General features: G+C 41.9%; 2 protein-coding genes across 4 annotated transcripts in view; one reads left to right on the top strand and one right to left on the bottom strand.

Annotated features, from left to right (window-relative positions):
• The first annotated feature begins 15,871 nt into the window (after positions 1 to 15,871).
• Positions 15,872 to 16,482, top strand: rnf224 (ring finger protein 224). Its single transcript, XM_076758750.1, has 2 exons — positions 15,872 to 16,018; positions 16,147 to 16,482. The coding sequence occupies exons 1-2, from the start codon at positions 15,872 to 15,874 to the stop codon at positions 16,480 to 16,482; spliced, it is 483 nt and encodes a 160-aa protein (XP_076614865.1).
• A 504-nt stretch (positions 16,483 to 16,986) lies between these two features.
• The window catches only part of pisd (phosphatidylserine decarboxylase), a 15,478-nt gene continuing 8,464 nt past the window's right edge, over positions 16,987 to 24,000 (bottom strand). For all 3 annotated transcript variants that reach the window (XM_076757604.1, XM_076757602.1, XM_076757603.1), the window contains 6 exons: positions 21,774 to 21,908; positions 21,185 to 21,286; positions 20,174 to 20,297; positions 18,891 to 19,034; positions 18,639 to 18,799; positions 16,987 to 18,345 (listed from right to left, as the gene is read on the bottom strand). In XM_076757604.1, the coding sequence (XP_076613719.1) occupies positions 18,076 to 18,345; positions 18,639 to 18,799; positions 18,891 to 19,034; positions 20,174 to 20,297; positions 21,185 to 21,286; positions 21,774 to 21,908 (936 nt within the window). In that variant the 3' untranslated portion in view covers positions 16,987 to 18,075. The remainder of the gene's footprint in view (positions 18,346 to 18,638; positions 18,800 to 18,890; positions 19,035 to 20,173; positions 20,298 to 21,184; positions 21,287 to 21,773; positions 21,909 to 24,000) is intronic.

The following is a 24,000-nucleotide window of genomic DNA, read 5'->3' as shown; positions in this document are numbered from 1 at the left end:
TCAATTACAATTTCAGTGTCTGAATATTTCAGGAAGTTCCTGGCTAATGGTCTCAAAAGTATTTGACAGTTTGTTCATTTCTTCTGTAAAAACTTTGGTTTTTGAAAGTAAGTAAATGTTATTGAAAGTTTTGGTGTTCCTGACTCCTCCCCTCTCTCGTGCCCGCCAGCGTTATGACAAAGCGACGGCAAAGTTCCACAACCTTCACAACCAGTACATGTTGGAGGTGTGCAGTGCTCGAATGCAGCAGGACGAACACAGGATCCAAGAGGAAATGACACTCACGTTGTAAGTCACATGACCACGGACATGCTAACTGACACACTGACACGCTGTAAGTGTTTGCTGCAGTCTGCTTACACATGAATGTCAAAATGTGACAAATAGTATTTCTATGGCTATTTCTGAATATTAGTGCAGTATCCTGGAGAAGTGCTATGAGGTCAGCGTGTGTGACATACCTCTGTGCATTCTTCTGTGTGGTAATGCAGAAAAAGTATCCTGGAGTACAACAGTCTGTTAAGGAGGATATAGTTAAAGTTCATCAGGAGATATCAGCAGCTGTAGAGCAGATTGAGAGTAAAGTTCCAGGTTTAAACAACAAAACATTATGACAGCATTTCCAACTATCCCAGAACTTTCCAATACAATCCTGGAATGCTTCCTTTGAAGGTTGAAATTCATTCATTCATTCATTCATTCATCTTCTTTACCCGCGCATCCCATTTCGGGGTTGCGGGGGGCTGGAGCCTATCCCAGCTAGCAATGGGCGAGAGGCGGGGTACACCCTGAACCGGTCGCCAGCCGATCGCAGGGCAACAGACACAGACACACAGACAGACTACTCACACACCCACACTCACACCTACGGACAATTTAGAGACCAATTAACCTAACGAGCATGTTTTTGGTCTGTGGGAGGAAGCCGGAGTGCCCGGAGAGAACCCACGCATGCACGGGAAGAACATGCAAACTTCACACAGAAAGGCCCTGCCCGACCCAGGGTTCGAACCAGCAACCTTCTTGCTGTGAGGCACGCGCACTACCTGCTGCGCCACCGTGCCGCCCAAGGTTGAAATTGTTTTGGAAAATTTTTCATACTTGGCAGGAAATTATAAATCTTGTCTCAGGATGTATAAACTTTTCTAAATGCTGAAAATTCATTTTTTTCCAGACTTTTAAACAGAAGTGCTTAATTTTCCAGAACTTTCTAGTCTTTCATTTTTATGGCTCTGTGGTGGTGATAGCTCTGTGCATCTCATTCTGGTGAACACGATATCTCAGAAACGCTGTGAGAGAATTTTTTTCATATTTGGCACACATTTACTCAGACTCAAGGATGAATGGATCAGAAACAAAAGGGTCAAAGGTCTCTGTGACCTCACAAACCACAGCTCAAGAATTCATTCACTAACTGCAACTGTGCTGATTGTATAGATCTTCTGTGCTGTCAGGTTGGACATGTGTAGCTTCTCTGCAGCAGCATCGTCGTCCAGCAGAAGCTGATTGGTTGAGCTGATATTGATCTTCAGGTGATTGTGTGATGAAGCTTTCTATTAGCCCTCTGAACTCCTCTGAAGACAACATGTTTCTCATTGGACATTGTTCAGTGGAATCATACATGTCCATATAGTGAGAACTTCACCAACAAACACACTGAATGCCTTTGATTAAACTCCTTCAGTCTACATATATTATATGAGTCAGGACAGACATGGATGTAAACTGTGACTTGGCTACATTATTTTAGTGTTGCTGTGGCAGTGTGGGACAAGACAGCTCTATCATTGTTCCTATTATTACTGTAGTGATAGATAGTGACAGAGTTATTAACACTTCCAACCACCAGAGGACAGCAAGGACTAGCATTCGCACCTACAGTTGAGGACAAAATTATTAGCCCCTTTGTGAAATTTGAAGTTTCTTCAACATTTTCCCAAGTACTTTATCAGAGCAAGGAATTTTCAACATAGCATTTCTGAACATACTAGTTTTCTTTAGAAGGCACAAATCATTTAGATTTCCACACAAAAACAGAATAATTTAAGAAAAAAACTAAAATGACCAGGGACATTTTTATTAGCCCCCTTTCAGAAAAGGCCATTTATTAAGTCATTGCACAAACCACTTTTGTGCAATGATGTGCTTTAACTTCACAGGCGATGTGCTTAAAGGTGATCAGGTGAATCACGTGATTTCACTCAACAATTAAGTTAAAGCATGGTATAAAAGCTTCAGTATGGGTCATTGAACTGCCAGTTGACGAAAAACCATGCCGAAAACTAAAGAAATCAGTTTGGACCTCAGAAAAATGAATTCTTGATGCATACAAAGCAGGAGAAGGATATACAAAGCTATTCAAGTATTTCCAAGTGTCAAGAACTGGAGTGAGAAGTATAATCCAGAAATTCAAAGACAGCCACACAGTACAGAGCAAGCCCGGCAGAGGTAGGAGGCGAAAGATTTCAAACACCCTGGAAAGAAAACTAGTGAGAGATGTGTCTAAAGACCCCAGAACAACTGCCAAGACACTGGTTAATGACTTGGCCACATCAGGAATCGTAGTCTCTAAGAAGACAATCACTAGACCTCTGCACAGGAATAGACTGTGAGGTTGCAGACCAAGAAAAACTCCACTTTTGAAGAAGAGACACCTTCAAGCCAGACTTAAGTATGCTCAGGACAACCTGGAGAAAGATTATGTGTCCTATGGTCTGATTTGACTAAACAAGAGCTCTTAAGCCATAGAGGCACTGCTTATGTTTGGAGAAAAAAGGGAGAGACATATAACCCAAAGAACACCATCCCCACAGTGAAACACGGTGGTGTGAGTATTATGCTATGGGGATGCTTCAGTGCATCTGGAACTGGAAATCTTGTCAAGGCGGAAGGAAACATGAACAAAGAATGATGTGTGGAGATTTTGAAAGAAAACCTTAAGCAGGCAGCAGTAAGACTGGGTCTGGGTCATCACTTCATCTTCCAACATGACAGCAATCCAAAACACATGTCTCCCTTGGTGAAGAACTATTTCCGGAAGACCAAAGTGAATGTAATTGAGTGGCCTGCACAAAGCCCTGACCTAAATCCCATTGAAAATATATGGGGTGACCTAAAGAAGAACGTCCATGCCAGAAGGCCATCAAATCTGGAGGAGCTTGAGAGATTTGCCAAAGAAGAATGGGCTGGGATTCCTCAAAGAAGTGTCAGAGACTTGTTGAAAACTACAACAAATGACTGCAGGCTGTTGTCCAGCAAAAAGGATACACAATTGACTATTAGGATCCAGGGGGCTAATAATTTTCACCCTGGTAGTTTTTGTTTTTTGTGGAATATTTTCATTTCTGTGTGCAAATTGAAATAATGTAACCATCCAAAATAAAACTACAATGTCTAAAAAAGCTGTGTTAAAAATGTGTTGCTCTGTTTAAACCACCTGGGAAATAACTTTAAAACAATGACATTTTTGTAGGGGGGCTAATAATTTTGTCCTCAACTGACTGTCTTGTGTTGCCTTGGTCAGACAGCAGGATTTGGTAGAAGAGCTTTAGAACTTTGCTGCTGTAGTTCATAAATAGTAATATTTGATAAACTCAAATTTTTTCGCTTACTATTAGAAACATTACAGTCACGATGATTAGAAACAAGCTGACATTACCTGAACTGTCCTGAGGTCAGGTGATGATCAATGAAGTAGAAAATCTGGGGAATCGACTGCATTTGTCTGCAGTCGTCTGCAACCATCCACTATTTTCACACAATACCAAAGTTACGAGTAACGAGCACATTTAAGTTTAAGTAATTGTTACTGTGTAATTTAATTTGAAAAAGCAATTGCCTACATTTGGAGTTACCACCAAAAGTAGCGGAAACATAGCAATGTGTTACTTTGTAACACAATACAACTGTTGTCTTTGATCGGCTTTATTAATTTTTGTTTGGCTTTTTTTGTTGTTAAAGTTCTTTAATTAATTAATTAATTGTTTGACTGTTAGACATTGACTTATTATTGATAATTGATAATTCAGCTTCCAAGATGGTGCCGCATGAGTGGCAGCAAGTTGCAGCAGCTCCGTCTTCTGTTTTCCTCACTTAAGTGTTTTTTTTGTATTTGTGTGTTTTTCTTGTGTTCCTTCTTGTTTTCTAAAACCCCCTATGGATATGCGCAAGTAGGGGTTCCACTTCTGTAATTTTTGTGCTGTTTTTTCTGTTATTTTTTGAGTCTGCCTTGGGAGACCCCTTCAGCCATGGCTCTATTGTCTACACATGGGACCAGCTGTTAGCCCTCAGACACACTGGACTGCTCCACACTGGGAAACCAGAGATTCCAGCAGAGATAAGGAGGAAACGGAGAGGCTGTAGAGGTGGTCTCAAGCGTCGGGAGAGAAGATGGAGATATAAGCCATGTTTACCGGCTGTTATCATGGGAAACGTCCGCTCTCTCTCCATCAAGATGGACGAACTATTGGCGCTAATAAGGATGCAGCGGTAGTACAGGGAGAGCAGTCTTATGTGTTTTTTGGAGACATGGCTGAACCAGGACACACCGGACTCTGTTGTCTCCTTAGATGGATTTTACCCTAGTCCGTCCATTGACAGTCTGAGTCACTGCATCACAGACTATATCAACTTCTGTGTGGAAAACACTGTACCATCCAAGAGAGTACGGTGTTTTCCCAACAACAAGCCCTGGGTGACCCCTGAACTGAAAAAGGGGGCATCATCTCAGGGAACAAGGAGGAGCTGCGGAGTACAGCGGGAGGTGGAGCAGAACATCAGGAGGTGTAAGAAAAACTACAGTGAGAAACTGGAGCAGTGCCTTGAGAAGAACAATGTCCGAGATGTGTGGAGAGGTCTGAAACAAATCCTGGGCCATGGCAAAAGTGGGGATGGACAGGCAACCAATGGAGATCAGGCCTGGGCAAATGAGTTAAACTTATCTTTAATAGATTTGACTCTGCCCCCACTCCAGCCCCCTCTCATTGGGACCCCACTTCTTCACACCTTTCCAGGCCAGTCGTCTCCCCTCAGCTGCAGTCCTTAACACCTCAGCTCCCCTCAGACCACTCTGCTCCAACCCCCGTTGTCATCAAGGACCGCCCACCACCACCACCTACAGCCCTGGACTACCCCCCACAGTCACTCCCCTCTCCCCTCCCCATCACTATGGACCAGGTGAGGAGGGAGCTCAGGAAGACAAAGGCCAGGAAAACCACAGGCCCAGACACCATCAGCTCCAGGGTGCTCAGGGAGTGTGCAGAACAGCTCAGTCAGGTGGTTCTGTACATGTTCAACCTGAGCCTCAGTCTGGAGAGAGTCCCGGCTCTGTGGAAGACCTCCTGTGTGGTACCGGTTCCAAAAACAGCCCATCCCAAGGAACCAAGCCACTACAGACCTGTCGCCCTGACCTCCCACCTCATGAAGACCATAGAGAGGATCGTCCTCGGCCACCTCCATGCCCAGGTGAGCTCTGCACTGGACCCACTGCAGTCTGCTTATCGACCTGGCATCGGGGTAGATGTCGCCGTCACCTACCTGCTACACTGGGCCCTGTCTCACCTGGAGTCCCCCGGGAGCACTGTGAGAGTCATGTTTTTTGACTTCTCCAGTGCTTTCAACACCATCCAGCTGTCCATGGAGGTGGCTGGTGTGGACCAACAGCTGGCTGTGTGGACCATCAATTACTTCACTGACAGACCGCAGGACGTGAGGCTACACAGCTGTGTGTCTGATGTCGTAGTCAGCAGCACAGGGGCCCCCCAGAGAACGGTGCTGTCACCGTTCCTTTTCGCCCTCTACACCTTGGACTTCATGTACAACTCCACCCTCTGTCATCTGCAGAGATTCTCTGATGACAGTGCCATTGTCAGAGGAGAATGAGCACAGGGGGAGTACAGGGGGATCATCACGGACTTCGTGGACTGGTGTCAGCAGAACCACCTGATCCTAAACACCAGCAAGACCAGGGAGATGGCTATTGATTTCTGAAGGAAACCTTCCCTTCACACACTGGTGAACATCCAGGGCTCGGTCATTGACATGGTGGACTCATTTAAGTACCTGGGTGTTCACCTCAACAATAAACTGGACTGGACAGACAATACTAACGCCCTGTACAGGAAGGGCCAGAGTTGCCTACACCTGCTGAGGAGACTGAGGTCCTTTGGTGTGTTCAGGGCTCTACTCCTGACTTTCTATGACACTGTGGTGGCCTCTGCAGTGTTTTATGCCATAGTGTGCTACTGCTATCTTATCTTATTTTATCTTTAGTCAGGACCTGATCAATATACAGTATTTATCCTGGATAAGATTGTTATTATTTAATGTTCATATTTCTAAATTTGTTCATTACGTTGTAATCAACTGACTCTTTATATGAACCCAGTATTAGCATTTCTAACAGAATATAAACAGCTACAACTCAGTGTGACTGTTAGCATATATCAGTGTGAAGTAGCTGTATAAACACCTGTAGACGTTAGCCAATAGGAACAGAGTGTGGGCGGGGCTTGGTGCCAGAAAAATCAAACAAGTTTCTGTCCAACCGGTTACTGACAGACAGATTTCACTGTCCTGTACAGACAGATGTTAGAACTTCTTCCTTCAAACAGCTGATGAGTTTGTTTATTTCCTCAAAGTGTTTTGTGGTTTTGTATTTTGTGCTATTTACTGAATATGATCAAACACACTATCAGCCCATGAGAAAGACATAAAAAATACAATCAAACTGTTTTAAGGCGAAATATATCAAATATAATAAAGCATATATAAACTCAAACTATGTTATAAATAATGTTAAATTCTTAAAAAAAAAATTTAAATACTACAACAACAATAACAAACAACAATAACTATAATATAATAGTCTAGAGATTTAATCACCATTAGATATTTTCAGACCAAATATTGATTTTGCAAAGAAAATATAAAAAAGGTGCTACACAGACAGACAGCCAGACAGACAGAGAGGTGAGATGACATACAGAAACAGAGTGAGGGGGTGTCAGGTGTTGGTGAGAGAGGTGGAGCTCCACAGAGATTGAACAGGGAGAGAGAGGGGGGGGGGGGGAGAGGGAGTGTCGGCAGGTAGAACAGGTTTGGGCGAGGCGGTCAAGCAAGCTTCACACACACAGTGAAAAGGAGAGAGAGAGAGAAGGAGAAGCAGAGAAACAGATTTTTATTGTTTCCTGCAGTTTGACCGTGTTTAAACACAGCCTCCACGAGCAGAGAAGAAGAAGAAACAAGACAAAACCAGCAGAAGAACAAGTTTGTGTTTTTCTTCAGAGAAACAAGATTCAGGAAGGAGAACCTGTGCAACTCTGAACAGGTGAGTCCCGTGACATAGTGTTCTGTGTTTTCCACCTAATAGTTACCTGATGGCTGAAAAGCTTCAGTCAGACATGAACATAACAAGAGGAGGTGAAACCTTCACTCAGCTCCTCACTAAGAATTTTTTTACCCCGGTGAAGCCACACGATCTGCTCGGTAACAGAGGATCAGACGGGCCACCAGAGAGTTGAAGGGAGGCAGGAGGTGGATTAAAGTCAAAAATCCCACTCTTTCTCAGAGTCTTAACTCAGTCAGATGTTAACACACACACACACGAAACACGTGTTGATATCATTAAGTATGACTTCTCTTCCTGAGGAGATCGTTATCTCTGATGGAGGAGCAGCCAGACAGGAGCTCCAGAAAACTGAATCAGCTGTTTCACTCAGGAGTCGTCCTGAGCTCACCTTTATAAACAGATATCTTCAGAATCTGCTGGTAAGGGACAAGATTTTGGTATTGGGAGCGTTCTGGTTTCTGTTTGTGGGCCCTTCATGGTCTGAGAAGTATTGAGCAACCATGTTTGAACAGTCGGTGGCTGTATGCAGGTGAACTGAACAAAAGAGGTGTAACACACTGGTTAAAATGCAGTCTCAGAACCCATCAGCTGTTGTCTGATGACAGTTTAGCTATTAGCTGAGCTTGGCTCAGATATTCTTCTGTTTCAGCTCAGCCAAACAAATGGACTGTTGTTCAGGAAACTTCAGCCCGGCCTTGTGCACGTCTTCATCCTAAAGTTCTACAATAACATACTCTGTTTATGTTCTGAAATGTTTAAATAATCGTAGCAGTCGGGCGGCTGTGGCTCAGGAGGTAGAGCAGTCATTTGCCAATCAGGAGGTCGGTGGTTCGATGCCTGGCCTCAGCAGTCCACATGCCGAAGGATCCTTGGGCAAGATACTGAATAAATGCCTTCAAAGTCATCTGATTTCAGCGTACAGCATGACAAAAGCATGTCAACAGTGTGACGACAGCATGACAACAGTGTGACGACAGCATGTCAGCAGTGTGACAACAGCATGTCAACAGTGTGACGACAGCATGACAACAGTGTGACGACAGCATGTCAGCAGTGTGACAACAGCGTGACGACAGTGTGACAACGACAGTGTGACAAGAGCATGACAACAGTGTGACGACAGCATGTCAGCAGTGTGACAACAGCGTGATGACAGTGTGACAAAAGCATGTCGACAGCATTTCAACAGTGTGACGACAGCATGACGACAGCGTGACAACTGCATGTCAACAGTGTGGCAAAAGCATGACAACAGTGTGACGACAGCATGTCAGCAGTGTGACAACAGCGTGATGACAGTGTGACAAAAGCATGTCGACAGCGTGACAACAGCATGTCAACAGTGTGACGACAGCGTGACGACAGCATGCCAACAGCGTGACGACAGCGACGAAAGCATGTCAACAGTGCGAAGACAGCGACAACAGCATGTCAACAATGTGACGACAGCGTGATGAGTTATTAGTCCCGCCTCTGGTGCTGGTGCCAAAAAAACTGATGTTTTACGTCATGATGCTTGATGAATCAACTTGCTGGATGTGATTGAAAGGTCTCGACTCAGCAACTGTCCACAGAAAACACATTTCTATTTTTTTAATGTCTCCTTCTTTCCTTCCCTACCTCCTTTTCTACTTCCTCCTTTCCTTCTCTACGTTCTTTATCTTCTTCTTTCTTTCTGTACCTCCTCCTTCCTTTCTCTACCTCCTTCTCCACCTCATCCTTTCCTTGTCTAACTCCGTCTCTGCCTCATCCTTTCCTTCTTTACCTCCTCCTTCCTTCACTATTTCCTCATTTCCCTCTCTATTTTTTCATTCTTTACCTCCTTCTTTCCTTCTCTGCCTCCTTCTTCCCTCTTCTACTACCTCCTTATTTTCTCTACCTCCTTCTCTATCTCCTTTCCTTCTCTACCTACTTCTTTCTTTCTCTACTTTCTTCCTCTACCTCCTTCTTTCCTTGTCTACCTCCACCTTTCTTTCTCCCCACTTTCTTCCTTCTCTACCTCCTCCTTTCGTTCTCTACCTCATCTTCTTCCTTCTTTCCTTCTCTGCCTCCTCTTATCCTTCGGTACCGCTGCCTTTCCCTCACTACTTCACCCTCTTCTTCTCTAACTTCTTTCCTTTATTACCTCCTCCTTTCCATCTCTACCTCCTCCTTTCCTTTTCTCCAGTCACGTTTCTCCACAGAGCTCTCCAGCCCTGACTCCCTCGTGTCACCTGATTGGACAGCTGACTGATTGGTTGATTGATTTGATCGTCTTTAGCCCCGCCCTCTGTGACACGCCATCATGTCATCAAACATTAACGTGTCCCTGGAAAATCCCTATGGAGAGGTAACCATCCCCCGGGCTAAGCTCCGCCCCTCAGATGATGTCGCTACAGTGATAGCCAATCCCATGGCTCTGAGCAGTAATGATGGGAACCCATACGCTGCGTCGAGCTCCGCCTCCCCACCTCCTTATGTGGTGAAGGAAGCTGGATTGGGGGAGGATGAGGAAGGAAGGAGCCGTGCCTGCTGCTACCGCTGCAGAAGGAGGAAATGATGTCACAGTGGCCGGAGGATTGTGATTGGTTTGGATTTATTAATTTCCTGGACTTTGTAAGTCAAAGTTTCCTTCCTTTCAGTGAGGTAACAAGGAAGCAACTGAGAAAGTGAATAAGAAGAATGAAGGAACAGAGAAATGAAGGAATGACAAGAAAAAAAACAGAACAAAAGAAAAAAATTAAATGTCAAACTCCAGAAGGAGGGAACTTGTTTCCTCAGTGACGGCCATTTTGTGTCCCAAATTGAATGTTTACAAAATCTAAATAAAAAAAAAAAAAAAAAAAAAAAAAAAACTCTGAGAAAATTCATTTAATTATAAAAGAGAAACTGATGACATTTTGAAGAACGACCTGAATCATTTTAATATTTATAAAATTCTAAACTCGAGGTCCAAATACTTCAATATTCTTGAAGTTCAGCGCTCACTGAAGAAGACCATGGGATTCAGCTGAAAGCTTCAGGAATAGCCAGGTAAGAGGGCATGTTATTGAAAATGACATTATTATTATTATTATTATTATTATTATTATAACAACAACAATAACAACAATGACAAACAGTTTCCAGAGAAGGTAATTCAAAGTTAAGTTCAATGTTTTTATTTAACTGTCAGATTCTTCCTCTTTATTATTATTATTATTATTACTGTTGTGTTTTCTGTTGATGTTTTGCTTTAAAGAGAAAAAGACATATTATTTTATTATATATAAATTAATATTTGTGATCATATAATCTGACACAAAATGACCGCTGCTGAAATGTGATGCTGTGTGTTATTTCTCTGGTGATAAAATTTGATGCAGTTTCTTATTACATCACACTTTTTGTCACTTTTGAAATGATTCCCTGAAATGTTTGAGAGTAAATATTCAAATATTTTTTGATTTATGATTAGATCATTTGCAAGTTCAACATTTTGATCCCATTTAAAGAAAATTATTCTCTGTCTATTAATGAACAGCAGATTATTAAATTCCTCCAGGAAACATGTTGTGGCAGTTTTTCATCAGGAAACGTTTTGGAAATGTAAAAAAAAAAATCTGTTTGTATTCTTTTACTTATTACAAAAATAACATAAAGTGACTGTAAAATGAAATGTTTCTGCAAACTATAAAGATTATAGATGATGAAATTCATTTAAACAAATGTATTTGGATATGGATTTTTGGCATTTTAAAGGATTTTTTTTTACATAATGTCAAGAGATTTTATTTGTCTGATTATTAATGCAATGATCATATGAACACATTCTACAAATGAACAACTTGTGATGAGAGATTGTTTTTGAATATTATATGAATTTTATATTTTATCCACTTTTTCCTTCTACAGAGGAAGTGATCATGGTTTCAGGAAGTGTTGGAAAGTTTCCGTAAAGTATTTGTTTTTTCAGAAAACATTTTAGCATGAAAGAGTTTTTAAAATAAAATAGAAGAAAATCTGAATATTTTCATAGAAGACAGAATAAAATGTGTAATCGAATCAGAAAATATTACTATTCAACTGTTAATTTACTGTAAAACATGTTAAGAGTTTGGTGGAGATGAATATTCAATTAGAGGAGTTGGTGAAATAAAGATGATGAATATTAATGAAGTGGCTCAAGTGATTTAAGGTCTTTCACATCATATTTAGGACTTTTACTGCCCGAGATATAATCCTCTCATAAAGACTGCAGACCTGGTGATGCATTTGGGTACAGCTGGGACTTTGGAACTCTGAGTGATGTGTTCATGACCAACTGAAAAGAGACATACACGCATTGCCCAATAATATTTAAAAGGGGAGGGGCTTAGGAGGAAAACAGGTTTAATGAAGCATTTTGAACCACACTCATAGGGGGTGCCTTAAATACCAAAAACGTGCGTCTCAAAACCGACAGAATGTCACCAGTTTAGGTTTTTACGCTCTGGGACAAGAATGAACCAAAATCTGAAGAGTCAAATTGATAGGTTCAAGTGGGCGTGGCTTATCACAGGTTTGATGCCTCTGATCAAACCTGATTGCACTCACTAGAGATGTCCTGTGTTGCCTCCTAAACAATCACACTGAGTTTCCTTCAAATTCCTTGAAGGAAGAACAAAGGAGGAACTTTGATTATTGAAATGCTGCAGCTTTGTGACGAAACAAGTGTGTCTCCTTTAAATGGAACTAAATGAGCTTAAGTGACTTTCTTCACCTTTGTGAAGCCTAATTTTTTCTATTTAATAAAAAAGGGCTGGACGAATCAGTGCTTGCAGTTGCATTATACTCAGGGGCAGCTGGCCCATAGTGGGTGATAGTGCACCGCCCTCCTTAAGCCACACAAAAAAAAGAGAGAGAGCAGAGTTTATTTTGCTGGTCTAAGTCTTAATACTATTGTCCAATCAGCAGCCTGAATATCACTTTCCAACCAGAAGCCCTGCCTTCTTGGGATGAGTTCAGTCAGATTGAAAATCGCCCCAGGCGCTCACATAGACTTACATGTTGAGATTTTTATTTTTATTTTTTTTATTTTTATTTTTTTCAAATTTTGGATCCTACAATTCATTTCTACGGGCTCCGGGAGGGCTTGCCCCAACGTGATTTCATCATACGCACTGATGCGTGCTCAGACGATATGCACAGCGCGCGAAAAGAAAAAAGAAAAAAGATACTCACAGCGTGCACACGCGTTGGGACATGGACACCGCCTGGACAAAGACAGGTGTCACTGATATGCAACAGTGACACCTGATCATCATCACCATCATTGCAACAGTTGCCCCCCCTGAGAAATTTGTCAGGAGCCACCACTGGTTCTACTTGTTTTTGTTATTTCAGGTTCAGTAGAAAACATCCTCCTTAACTGTTGCTGACTCTTTAAAACATGACATTCCGACAGCTTCCAACAGGTCGGTTTAGGAGTCAAATGCAGCACCACCACAACACAGATATAGCTTGTACCAACTTAAATCTCAGGCTTTGCAGAAACAGATAAGTAGCAATAAGTCTGTTGAACTGTTTGGTGAAGCCAACACCAAACAGTCACAGGCAAACAAAGATCCAGGAAATACAAGCCAAGACTCGTTGTCAGAGACAGAAGGCTATTTACCGGAGAACAGGAGATCAGGCAAAGTCAAAGGCAGGTGGGTCTGGTCACAAGAGATCAGTGCAATAATGAACGCTGAAGCATGATGCGAAGAACAATCTGGCGGAGAGTGAGTGTGGGAGAGCAGCTTAAATACTGGACTGATTGGTAATGAGAATCAAGCGAGGGTCAGGTGAGTGGGCAGGGCAAGGCTGGCAAGGGGAGTGAGAGTGGAAAAGTACTGGCTGAGCAGGTCAGCAGATAACAAGGAAATGGCAGCAGGTAAGAGACTGAATGCACTGGTCCCACCTGATGTACCTAAATCAACGTCCAAAAAAATCGCTGCAGCTCCAGCTCAGAAGACGGCTGTAGCCCAGGGACTGGAGACAACTGCAACTCTGGCTCAGGGGCTGACTGCAGCTTGGGGTCAGAGGATTGCTGCGGTACACGACGTGGAGATATTAAATATATCATGTATTCATATAGATGATGAAAACTTTAGATTTCATGAATTTAAATATAGATATTTATGAAGAGGACGGCTAAATATGCCATTAGAGAAAACATGACAATATTCAGTTTCTGTGGTATTGTGATCAGTTTTTATTGAACTTGGACTGGAGTAAGGCTTTGTGCTGTGGTCCCATTGTGTTTTCCAGCTAATTTGTTCCACATATAGTCACCTGCCAGCATCTGAGCCTTGGAGAGGCATTTTAGGCTCATTTTTATTGGAATGGTAAGGAGTTTTTAAACCTGGACTCCTTTCAGTCCAGATCAAACAGGACCTGAAATGTTGGCATAGTTTTACTTCTGAAAAATAAGTTATTTTTATTTACACAAGAAGCAATTCAGAAAATAAATGGATGTTTTAGCTCTTGCATTTGGTGTAAATGAAGATTTCTCATAGATAAGTCCACCTTACAGTCTCTATCTGGCTATGAAGGGTTTATGCTTCAGATCTCTTTCTAGAAAACTGTTTTCCCTCTGGGACCTCCTTGAGGAGGGGGTCCTGGTGACCTGATTATGAAGTTAAAAATAACCTCTAAATCAATCAGTTTGTATGTCTCTGAAACTGAAAGCGATGTTCTGTAGGAGACCCATCGTCAGTGTCTTGTGTTCTGCTGCTGGTTTTCAGGAACTGGATGTGGAGATGATGAACCGGCTGAATCTGATTGTCTTTGGTTCTGTCCCAGATCAACTGTGGGAGAGTCCTGTATATATTGCGGGACTGAGCATGAACTCGACCCAGTATCTGTTAGTATATGCAGTCTATATATGTATGCCTGATCCCACACCATGTCTCTGTGGTAACTGTCTCAGCTCAGCATTTTTCAGTCATTCCTCTGTTGTTAAAATGAACCACATGAATTTAGATATAACGAGAAATCATGTAAGTGTTCTCCTTCTGTACGTCTCTGTTGCTAGGCAACCTCCCTCAGTCCGCACTGAACCGTAAGCTGATAGGCTGATAGCTGCGGCCAATTGAAACCTGAGAGCAGCTCCACTTTCTATTGGCTGATCAGTTTACAGATCAGATAATTGATGATTGAACGACGTTTTTCTATGATTATATATGTTTTATTGTGCATTGAATGTACTATTTTCAGTTATTGATAAGTTTTTGACTTAGGTTATGTCCCTTTAATAACTTTGATGTGTATCAGTATTTATGTTTACACTTCAGTGTTTAACCTTTTCTATTGTAGATATTTGTTTTGTTTATTTGTTAAGAGCAGCATTTGACTGTTTCTGATAATTTTATATATTTTATTTATATTGAAGCTTTTGTTGTAATTTTGTGTTTGAATGTAAATTTAGTTTTTGTAAACAGTTTTTTCTTGTGTATTTGAATTTTTTGCTTTTAATGTTATTTATTATTATGAAAAGATTTGGTATTTAAAGTTAACACATTATCAAATATGATGTGTAAAATTATTTAGGTTTGTGTATGTGACAACATGTTAACATACACTATCAATAATAACTCTTTACCGATCAAGTGATATTCAGTGTGTCTGCTGTTGGCCGAGCGAGGCTGAATTATTGATAAAGGTGACTCTCTCTCTCTCTCTCTCTCTGAAGCACAGAGAAGAATGACGAGAACATAGAGAGAAGAAAAGAGTAAATGAACAAGAAAAGAGGGAATAAAGAGGAGAGAACAAGAGATAGAAAACAAGGAAAGAGGAAGAGATGAAAACAAACAAGATAAAAGAGATGAAAGAAAAAGAGAGACTAAAGGAGAGGTGGTGAGGAACAACAAGAAAAGACAGAGCAGACAAGGAAAGCAGCAAAGAAGAAGAAATAAAAGAAGAAGAGAATACCAAAAGAAAAGCTGGAGCAAATGAAGAAGTGCAATAGAAGAAATGACAAACAGGTGATAGGACAGAGGAAAAGTCTAAAGAACAATAAACAGGAAGAGAGGGAATAAAAAAGAAGGAAGAGGACATGTGATGTGAAGAGACGGGGAAAAAAGAAGAGTCAGGTAAGTCTCCTTTAAAAATCTGTCCAGTCAGAGTGCAACTGGAAAAAACTGTTTTTCTGTGAATCAAGAGGAGGATCAAGTCTGATCTTCTGATTGGACAATGACCACAAACAGATACAGATCACTCAGCAGAGTTTCCTTCAAAACACACACAAACACATCTGGTCAAGTACACTGTGATGTCACAGAGAGCTATGATGATGTAATAATGGTGGCTGGAGCCACATTACATCATATCTTTATGTCTTTATACATACAATCTATTTTCTCTCTCTTCATACATGTTCACAGGCAGACAGACAGACAGACAGTTTGCTCCAAAAATGAATCCTGTACAGAAACTTTTCTTCTCTCGTCTATCAGGAAAAAAATGTCTGACAACACAAAAGAGGAACAGGAAGTGACCTGTCAGTCCGCCCCCCCTCCTCCTTCCAGTGTTGCCGTGGACACGATGATGTCACTGAGGAGGCAAGACCTGGTGTGCATTGTGTGCTTTGGCAGCTACGACCTGGCGACACGGTTGCCACGGCGCCTGCACTGCGGCCACGCCTTCTGCCAGGCGTGTCTGAAGAGACTGGACACGGTCATCAACGAACAGGTGAGTGATGTCATCATCAACATGTTGTCATGCACAGTATATGAACATGAGCATGCTGAAGGTTTCACAGGTGGAACAGAAGGAGCTGAGGTGTCATGGCTGACATCAGGTACTCTCCTCTCTTCCAGGTGTGGATCCCGTGTCCTCAGTGTCGACAGAACACGCCTCGGCCCAGAGGAGGAGCAGCAGGTCTGGACCTGGATTTGGCCTCCTTCCTGGGTGTGAAGGCCCAGCAGACCTGCACCTCCTCCTGCTCCCTGTCCTCCTGGAGCTCTGGCCGCAGGGAGGGGGCACCAGCCGGAGACGCGGCGCGGGACAGGAAGCTCTGGTTGGGGAAGGAGGTCACCGATGACGGCTGGTCACACGGAGGTCTAGCTGAGCCGCGTTTCCATCGCTATGGCAACTGCTGCCCGCTGCCATCCTATTGGCTCTGCTGCTGGTTCTGTTGCCCCAGGCGGGGCTAGGACTGATACGTGTGCCGAGCTCAGATGTCTCTTTGTGCGGATACATTTATTCTGACTGACAACGAAAAACTTTGGATATTTAAAAATAATCAGTATGTCGTGTTTCAGTTCAGTCAAATTTAGAAACAAACATCAAAAGAAAGTCAATGATGATTTAAAACTGCATTACCTGTAATAATATATGTTATTTTACATGGTCTGTAGTGTGTGTTTATATCTATTTTTAGGATTTAGTGAATAGATAGTGTAGATTAAATTACAATAACAATATCACACTGTAAAAATAGTGCTGTTACAAGTAGTACTACATTACTGCAGTAGTACTCCAGGTCTTAAAATCAATATATTACCAGAGAAGTATCAAAAGTAAACATTCTTGTCAAGCAAAAACACGCCCTTTCAGCATGTTAACCCATAAGTTCAATCAGAATTTGTACATAAACACAGGAGTAATCGTACTAATATATAATATCAACTGCATTATTAAGTGTGATGAAGATAAAGTTGCTGAGAAAGAAATATTTATTCATAATTACATACTTTAGAAAAGCAACAACAATAAACACAGTTAGCATCCACGTGTGAATAAGACGCTTCACCTTTTCTTTTGCCTGGTCAAACTTTTACATTCACAAAAGAGAAGTAATTATTTCACTTGTTTTTGACCAATCATGGGCATCCAGTTGAGTTTCCAACAATCAGCTGCTTTTGATTTGTGCGCTAGCTGATGCTAATGCCTTGGTTTTCCTGGGCACAGCTCTATGACATCACATCTGTGACACGATTTTTTCCATGCGTCTTCAAACCCCCCAGGACTGTTTCAGAGATGGACGTTTGTGCTCCCACCATGGGTAAGTCAGCTATGCTGTTTCTTATGTGTCTCTGTCACTAACCCTTTATGATCACGAGTCTGCACAGGGTGTTTTATTTTCAAAATTGACAGGATGCTCTGTGCTTGTTAGCGTGTGCGACTTCCTGCCACCTCGATCTGCTCCGCACCGCAGCACGTCTGGTGAACCAGCTCTGCCACCGCCACCGGCACTCAATGCAGCCGGACGAGGAATGAAGCCATAACAGCTCTGATCGCTCTGAGTGGACTTTTAACAACAAGAACTGAACAATAAAGCCCCAGACATTCAAACTGTATCAGTGGACGGAGGAACTCTTTATTTCTTTGTGTGTAAAGATGATCCTGTTTGACTTTGATGAAAAATAGATTATTAGCTTGTTGTGTGACCAGTCTGTTAAATATTATCTCAGTGTTTATGTTAGTTTAGTTTTGGTGATTTTAAAGGAATATTTGAGTTTGTTGGTTCAGTTTCTGAAGGAGAGAGAGAGAGAGAGAGAGAGAGAGAGAGAGAAAGAGAGAGTGAGAAAGAGAGAGAGGTTTGGTTTGGCATTTCCCCCTTCATGGCGCAAAAGGCATTCTGGGAGTTTGAGTCTTTGTCATAAAAATATCTTTATGTCCTCCACACCTTCTTTGTTACAGAGAAACTTACCCACAATGCCTTCAACTCTTAAAATCTGCCTTTAATTAGTCTCCAGCAGTTCCTCATCATCGGATCCCTCCCCCTGAGTCTGCAGCTTGGCCAATCAGAGGCTGCCAAGCCCCTCTCCCACTCTGATTCGCTGTCCAGGCTTCAAGTTGAAGTTGAAGTCTTTTGGAGCTTCAAACAACAGAACGATGGTGGAGCCGAGGTTAAACTCCCCCACAGCTGCCCCCTTCTGTAAGGCCACGCCCCCTCCATCAACATCGACCACACCCCCTTCATCTGCTGCATTTAACAACTGGTCGCCGGTGGCAACGTAGCTGCGGTCGTGGAAGGAGCCTTTACTGTAGCGAGGAGCGTTTGTCTGAAGCTCCTGAGGATAACGATGTCAACACACAACATATTCATGCTATTATTAATTCATGCCATTACAGATTAATAGAATACAAGAAAATACCCCTAAAATACTGCTGACTGCTGGTAACACATCCAACTACAATACAAATAATAAGGTGAATGAGTCCATTACAAACTGACAAAACAAGTAAACATTTTTAAATTCTCAGAGGTTTAATAAAAACTAACTCAATATTAAAAATGACCAACATTTTCCGACAATGTCCCAACCTAACCTAACCCTAACCCAAAATAACCCTCTGTCCTCACCTGGTCAAAGTAAACCCTGATGGAGCCAACGTTTGTTGCTCCAACTGCCGTTAACGAGAAGAAGCCGTACTGCCATTGGCCGGTGAGCGCCACACGCTCATTAAGGCAGAAGAGCTCTTTGACCACACGAGCCACGCCTGGGTTAACTGACATTAACGAGCCTAAGGAGCAAAGAGAGAGAAAGAGAGAGAGAGAGAGATGAAGAACAGGTCGAGAACAGAAATCAGACCTAACAGGTGAATAGAGTCTCACCTGGGAAATGACGCCGAAGCTCCACCTTCCAGTCTGTGGGAGAATGGAAGCAGTGATAGTCACCTGGAGCCAGGTAGACCACGACATGGAAAAGGTCGTTATCTGGAGACGACAAAAGGAGGTCCCGGAAGGACGATGAGGAGTCTAAAGAGACAGAGAAATGTGGACAGAATCAGCCTTTACCAGGTTGTGGGCCCAAGAAGTTCTCCAAATTTGTCAAGACCAACAAATCCCAAACCAAGACTACCAAATCCTAAATCAAGACCAAGTCTTAAACGATGACTACCAAATCCTTAATCAAGACCAAATCCTAAATCAAGACCACTAGTTCCAAATCAAGACTGCCAAATCCGAAGACATGAACAAGTCCTAAACCAAGACTACAAATCATAAATCAAGACTAAAAAATCCTAAGTTAATAACAAGTATCAAATCTCAAATCAAGATCAACTAGTCCTAAATTGTACCAAACAAGTCCCAACCTAAGACAAATAATAAATCAACACCAACAGGTTCTAAACAAAGATTACCAAATCCCAAATGAAGACTAAGTCTAAAACAAAGACTACCAAATCCTTAATCAAGACCAAATCCTAAATCAAGATCAACGCGTCCTAAATCACGACCAACAAGTCCCAAATCAAGACTACCAGATCCTAAATCAAGACCAAGTCTCAAGTCAAAACAACCAAATCCTAAATCAAAACCAACAATTCCCAAATCAAGATCAACTAGTTCTAAATCAAGACCAAGTCCCGAATCAAGACCAACTAGTCTTAAATCAAGACCAAACAAGTCCCAAATCAAGACTAATAAGTACCAAATCAAGACTGCCAAATCTTAAATCATGACCAAGTCCTAAACCAAGACTACAAATCAAGACTAACAAATCCTAAATTCAGAACAACAAGTATCAAATCTCAAATCAAGACCAAACAAGTATCAAACTAAGACAAATAATAAATCAAGGTCAACAAATCCAAAATCAAGACAATTTCTAAATCAAGGCAAGCAAGTGCCTAGTCAAGTCCAAGTCCGACATTTTGTGTCTTGAGTCTAGGACAGGTCATTACCCACCTTTCACGAAAATTAAAGGCATTGTAAGGTTTTCAAACTTACTTAGGTCAGTAAATTAAAAAAAAGAAATAATGAACATTATTCAACAAGTATTCATTCGTTTCTTTCTTTGTTGTCTAAGTGTTTGGGCTTCACTTGACGCCTTTGACAGATTTATAACTGATTTGTTCCATCACATGGCCGGGGTGGAGTGGGTGTGGTCTTACTGTTGCTCTGCCTCTTCTGTGGACCAAGGAAGTTCTCCAGACTGTAGGTGACCCCCTTCACCTGCTCAACCTCTGAGTTCTTTACCCGACCAAAGTGGAGGATTCTCCCATCGGCCGGAGAGGTCTGACACACGAAAAAGAGACAAACCTGTCAGGAAACACTGAAATTCACCCCTGAATAACTTTTAATAAACCCACAGATTTCACTTAAATTACATAAAATTTTAGTCCTGCAAGACAGACTAAACTACCTACATCAGACCTCACATTATTTATTTAGTCAGTATTATTATCATTATATAAACTATTACCATAATTGGTTCCTTGGATTTATTATTATACCACAAAAGTCACAAAAGTATTAATATCGTATGCTTCTGATGTTTTTCATACATAGAAACATTTTTTTCTTCCAAATTACCTGTAATTTCTTGTCCATTTTCAAGATACCACGATGCATTGTCTTTCATTTTGTCTGAGCTGAATTCTTCCTGATGGGTCTGATAACTAAAACCACACCATAGAAGTTTTTTTTCACTGCAATTCACTCTAAAATGGGTGATGGACTATTCAAAATTTCACACACAGAAAGAGGGAAAATACAACTAAATTCAGAAAAGCACAAAGATGAATGGATGAACTGATGGTGAGAAAACTTGCGGCCCAGGACAAACTTTTACAACTCTCAAGGCCAAGACCAAATCAAGTCCAAGTCAAGATCAGCACGTCCAACTTCTAATCCTTTGTCTTTCGAGTCCTAAACAAGTTGTCACGCACCCATCAACCAAATTTAATGCCAGTTTCACATCTGAAAAACTAACGCTTTGTTTAGGGAACTTACAGAAATACATTCACAACTTTTGAAATAAATATTAATAAAAATTTAAAGACAACAAACACAAAAGCATGAGAAATATTAAAAATATGTTTAAAAAAAACCCTTGATCTAGAAATGGGGAAGGGAGGCAAAAGAAACAAAGGGAAGAATAAAAAGAGGATGAGGAGAGTTACCAGACAGGAGGAGGCGCAGAGCGGTCGCACTGCAGGTTTGAGACGTCGACGGAAAAATTCACCAAGATTCCTGTAGTGATGTAAATCCTCCACGGCTGCCTCCTTTTGGACGACAGAGAGAGAGAAGAACAAGTATGAAGAAAAGGATTAAAAAATTATCAAAAAATAACAACAATATTTAGAAATTAAATACGAGGCAAAAATCAACAATTAAACCAGTTGAGTTGGTGGAGGTGTGGATCAATGCAGGTAGAGTACAAAGTTATGTTGGCTGGACTTACTGGGTAACACCCTGACCCTCTGGCACCCCGACCACCCTGAACTACCCCCAAACACCCCATCCATCCCAAACAACCAATGACCCAAACACCCAAGCAACCCTAAACACTCTGACAACTAAACATGCTGACAACCCAACTATCCCCAAATACCCTAAACACCCGAACAGCCAAACTATCCCAAACAACACAATTAACCCACACAGCCCAGTTAAATTTAAAATGTTAAATGTAAACATAAATAAAGGGAAAAAAAAGAACAGCTTCAAAAAAAAAAAAGTGGGGAAAAAAAAATCAAGGTTCTTCCTGACCTGCATGTTGACCCCAAAGGTCCAGATGTAGAGCGAGTAGATGGGTTTTCGGAGCCAAGTGGGGAGCTCTACCCCGTTCAGACGACCCCAGGCCCGAGAGAGGAGGCGAGTCGGGAGGGAGCGATACAACGCCACCTGCAGCACCAAACAGGAAACTAAATATTAATTATTATGATCTGGGTTTATACAAGAAGAATATTACTGAAATATTTTATGTGTTCAACTATATTCAGCTGTCGTAGAAAGTGAAGGAGGCAGTGAAAGCAGAGAGACACCACAAAGTAATAGGTAAAAGAGGCAAAAGCAGAAAAAGCTGAAGAAAAAAAGAGCCACTTGTGAGTTGTTTCCAAGTAGCAACAGAAAATAATGTGACTGTCCCTCATTTTCTCTTTATGAATGCTCTGATATTTCTGTGTCTCAGTTTGATGTTGTACTGAATAATGTGTTATTTTGATGTTTAAACACCTGAGAGCCTGTGTCCTTAACAATACTCTCCTATGTATGTATGTACGTATGAGTTTGAATCATTTTTTTTCATGTTTCATATCTAAACATCAAAATTAATCTGTAGGATCCCAGGCAGTTGCGAGCCTTGTCTAATGGGCAAAATTTGACATTCATCCAGTGTGGAGGTGGTGCTCAGAGAGATGGGTGGTGTTCACAGAGGAGGGTGGCATTAGTGGTCTGTAAGACTGTAAGACTTGATTCTTGCTCCATCACTGGGTGGTTCTCTGTGTGTCTTCACACTTGTTCCTCATCAATAATTGTTGGACATTCTGGGGAAGACCTGGTCTGATTAGGAGAGACGGCATCCATCCCACTTTCATTTCTAGAAATCTGACCAAGTTTAAAAGTGAACTATAACCAATTGTAACATGACAGCCCATAGTTGAGACAGGGAGATCGAGTTGCAGTCCTACAGGCTTCTCTGTGCTTCCATTAGAACAGTTACCCACCAAAGCGCCAAAGAGACTGTGTATGCCCCGACCACCTAAACTAATTCAAAGCAAACAGGAGTTATACATAAAACCTAATAACAATTAATACCACCACTGCAATAGTACAACAAGATAGGATAATTAAGTGTGGGCTCCTTAACATGAGATCTCTGTCTAAAGCTGTAAGACTTTTTTGATCCCACACTGGGGAAATTAAGTCTTTACAGCTAGAAAGTATTACAAGAAGCAAAAACAGTGGCACAAAAGGGTCAAGATAAAAAAAAATACAGGATACAGAATAGAAAAACAATGATGTATATGTACATTATGTACAGATTATAAAAATAATACTGACATACTCCAAACGACCTCAGCCTTCTTTGGTACCTTCCTTTGGAAATCAATTACCATCTCCATCTGGCTAGCGTTTATGTGCAGGTGGTTCAGTCCACACAAGTCGACAAAGTTGTTGTGTCCTCCATGTATTCCAGTTTGTTGCCCTGTGATATGCGTCTAACAATGGCTGTATCATTGGAGAACTTCTGTCTGTGTTGTGTCTGAAGTCTGATGTGTAGAGTGTGAAGAGGAGAGGAGAGAGAGCACTGTCCCTTGTGAAGCCGCCGTGCTGCAAACTACCATATTGGACACACAGTCATGAAGCCTCACATACTGTGGTCTGTTGGTGAGGTAGTCCATGGCCCATGCAGCCAGGTGGCAGTCAACTCCATTATTAAAGTCACCAGAGATGAGGAGGGGGGCCTGGGGGTGCAATGTCTGCAGCTGTGAAACCACAGTGTGTAGGAGCTTGCATGCTCCTGCTGCATCAGCCGACAGGGGGATGTACACAGTTATCGCAATGATATGCGAGAACTCCCTCAGAAGATAATATGGCTGAACGCTAACAGCTAACTGTCTCTGTCCTGGGTTACACCATCTGTTGTTCACAGACATCACTATGCCCCCACCTTTCCCCTTGCCGCTCACTCTCCTGTCTGCTCTAAGCAGTTGAAAATTGTCCAGCATAGCATTCAAGTCCAGCATGATCTTCATTAGCCACGTTTCAGTGAAACACATGAGGCTACACTCCCGGTACTCCCTCTGCTGTCAGATTAGCACAGTTAGCGCTTCCATCTTATTTGGGAGAGATCTCACATTCCCCATAATAAGAGATGGTTTGTACAGTCTTTTCTTGTGCCGGCACTTCGCCCCAGCTCTGCATCCCCTTCTCCTTCTCCTTATTTCCTTGGGGAGTAAGCTCTTCCTCTTGTTCTGCCAGCAACAGTCGTACA

This window comes from Chaetodon auriga, chromosome 19 (genome assembly GCF_051107435.1).
Source record: "Chaetodon auriga isolate fChaAug3 chromosome 19, fChaAug3.hap1, whole genome shotgun sequence".
Lineage (NCBI taxonomy): Eukaryota > Metazoa > Chordata > Actinopteri > Chaetodontiformes > Chaetodontidae > Chaetodon > Chaetodon auriga.
Note: the sequence above shows the minus strand (reverse complement) of the source record. Positions and strands in the feature narration are given on the sequence as shown.

Excerpts from the sequence above, each read along its gene's own strand:
- rnf224 (XM_076758750.1), top strand. The coding sequence starts at position 15,872 with ATGATGTCACTGAGGAGGCAAGACCTGGTGTGCATTGTGTGCTTTGGC. Across the intron at positions 16,019-16,146 it reads ACACGGTCATCAACGAACAG|GTGTGGATCCCGTGTCCTCA; the intron begins GTGAGTGATGTC and ends CCTCTCTTCCAG.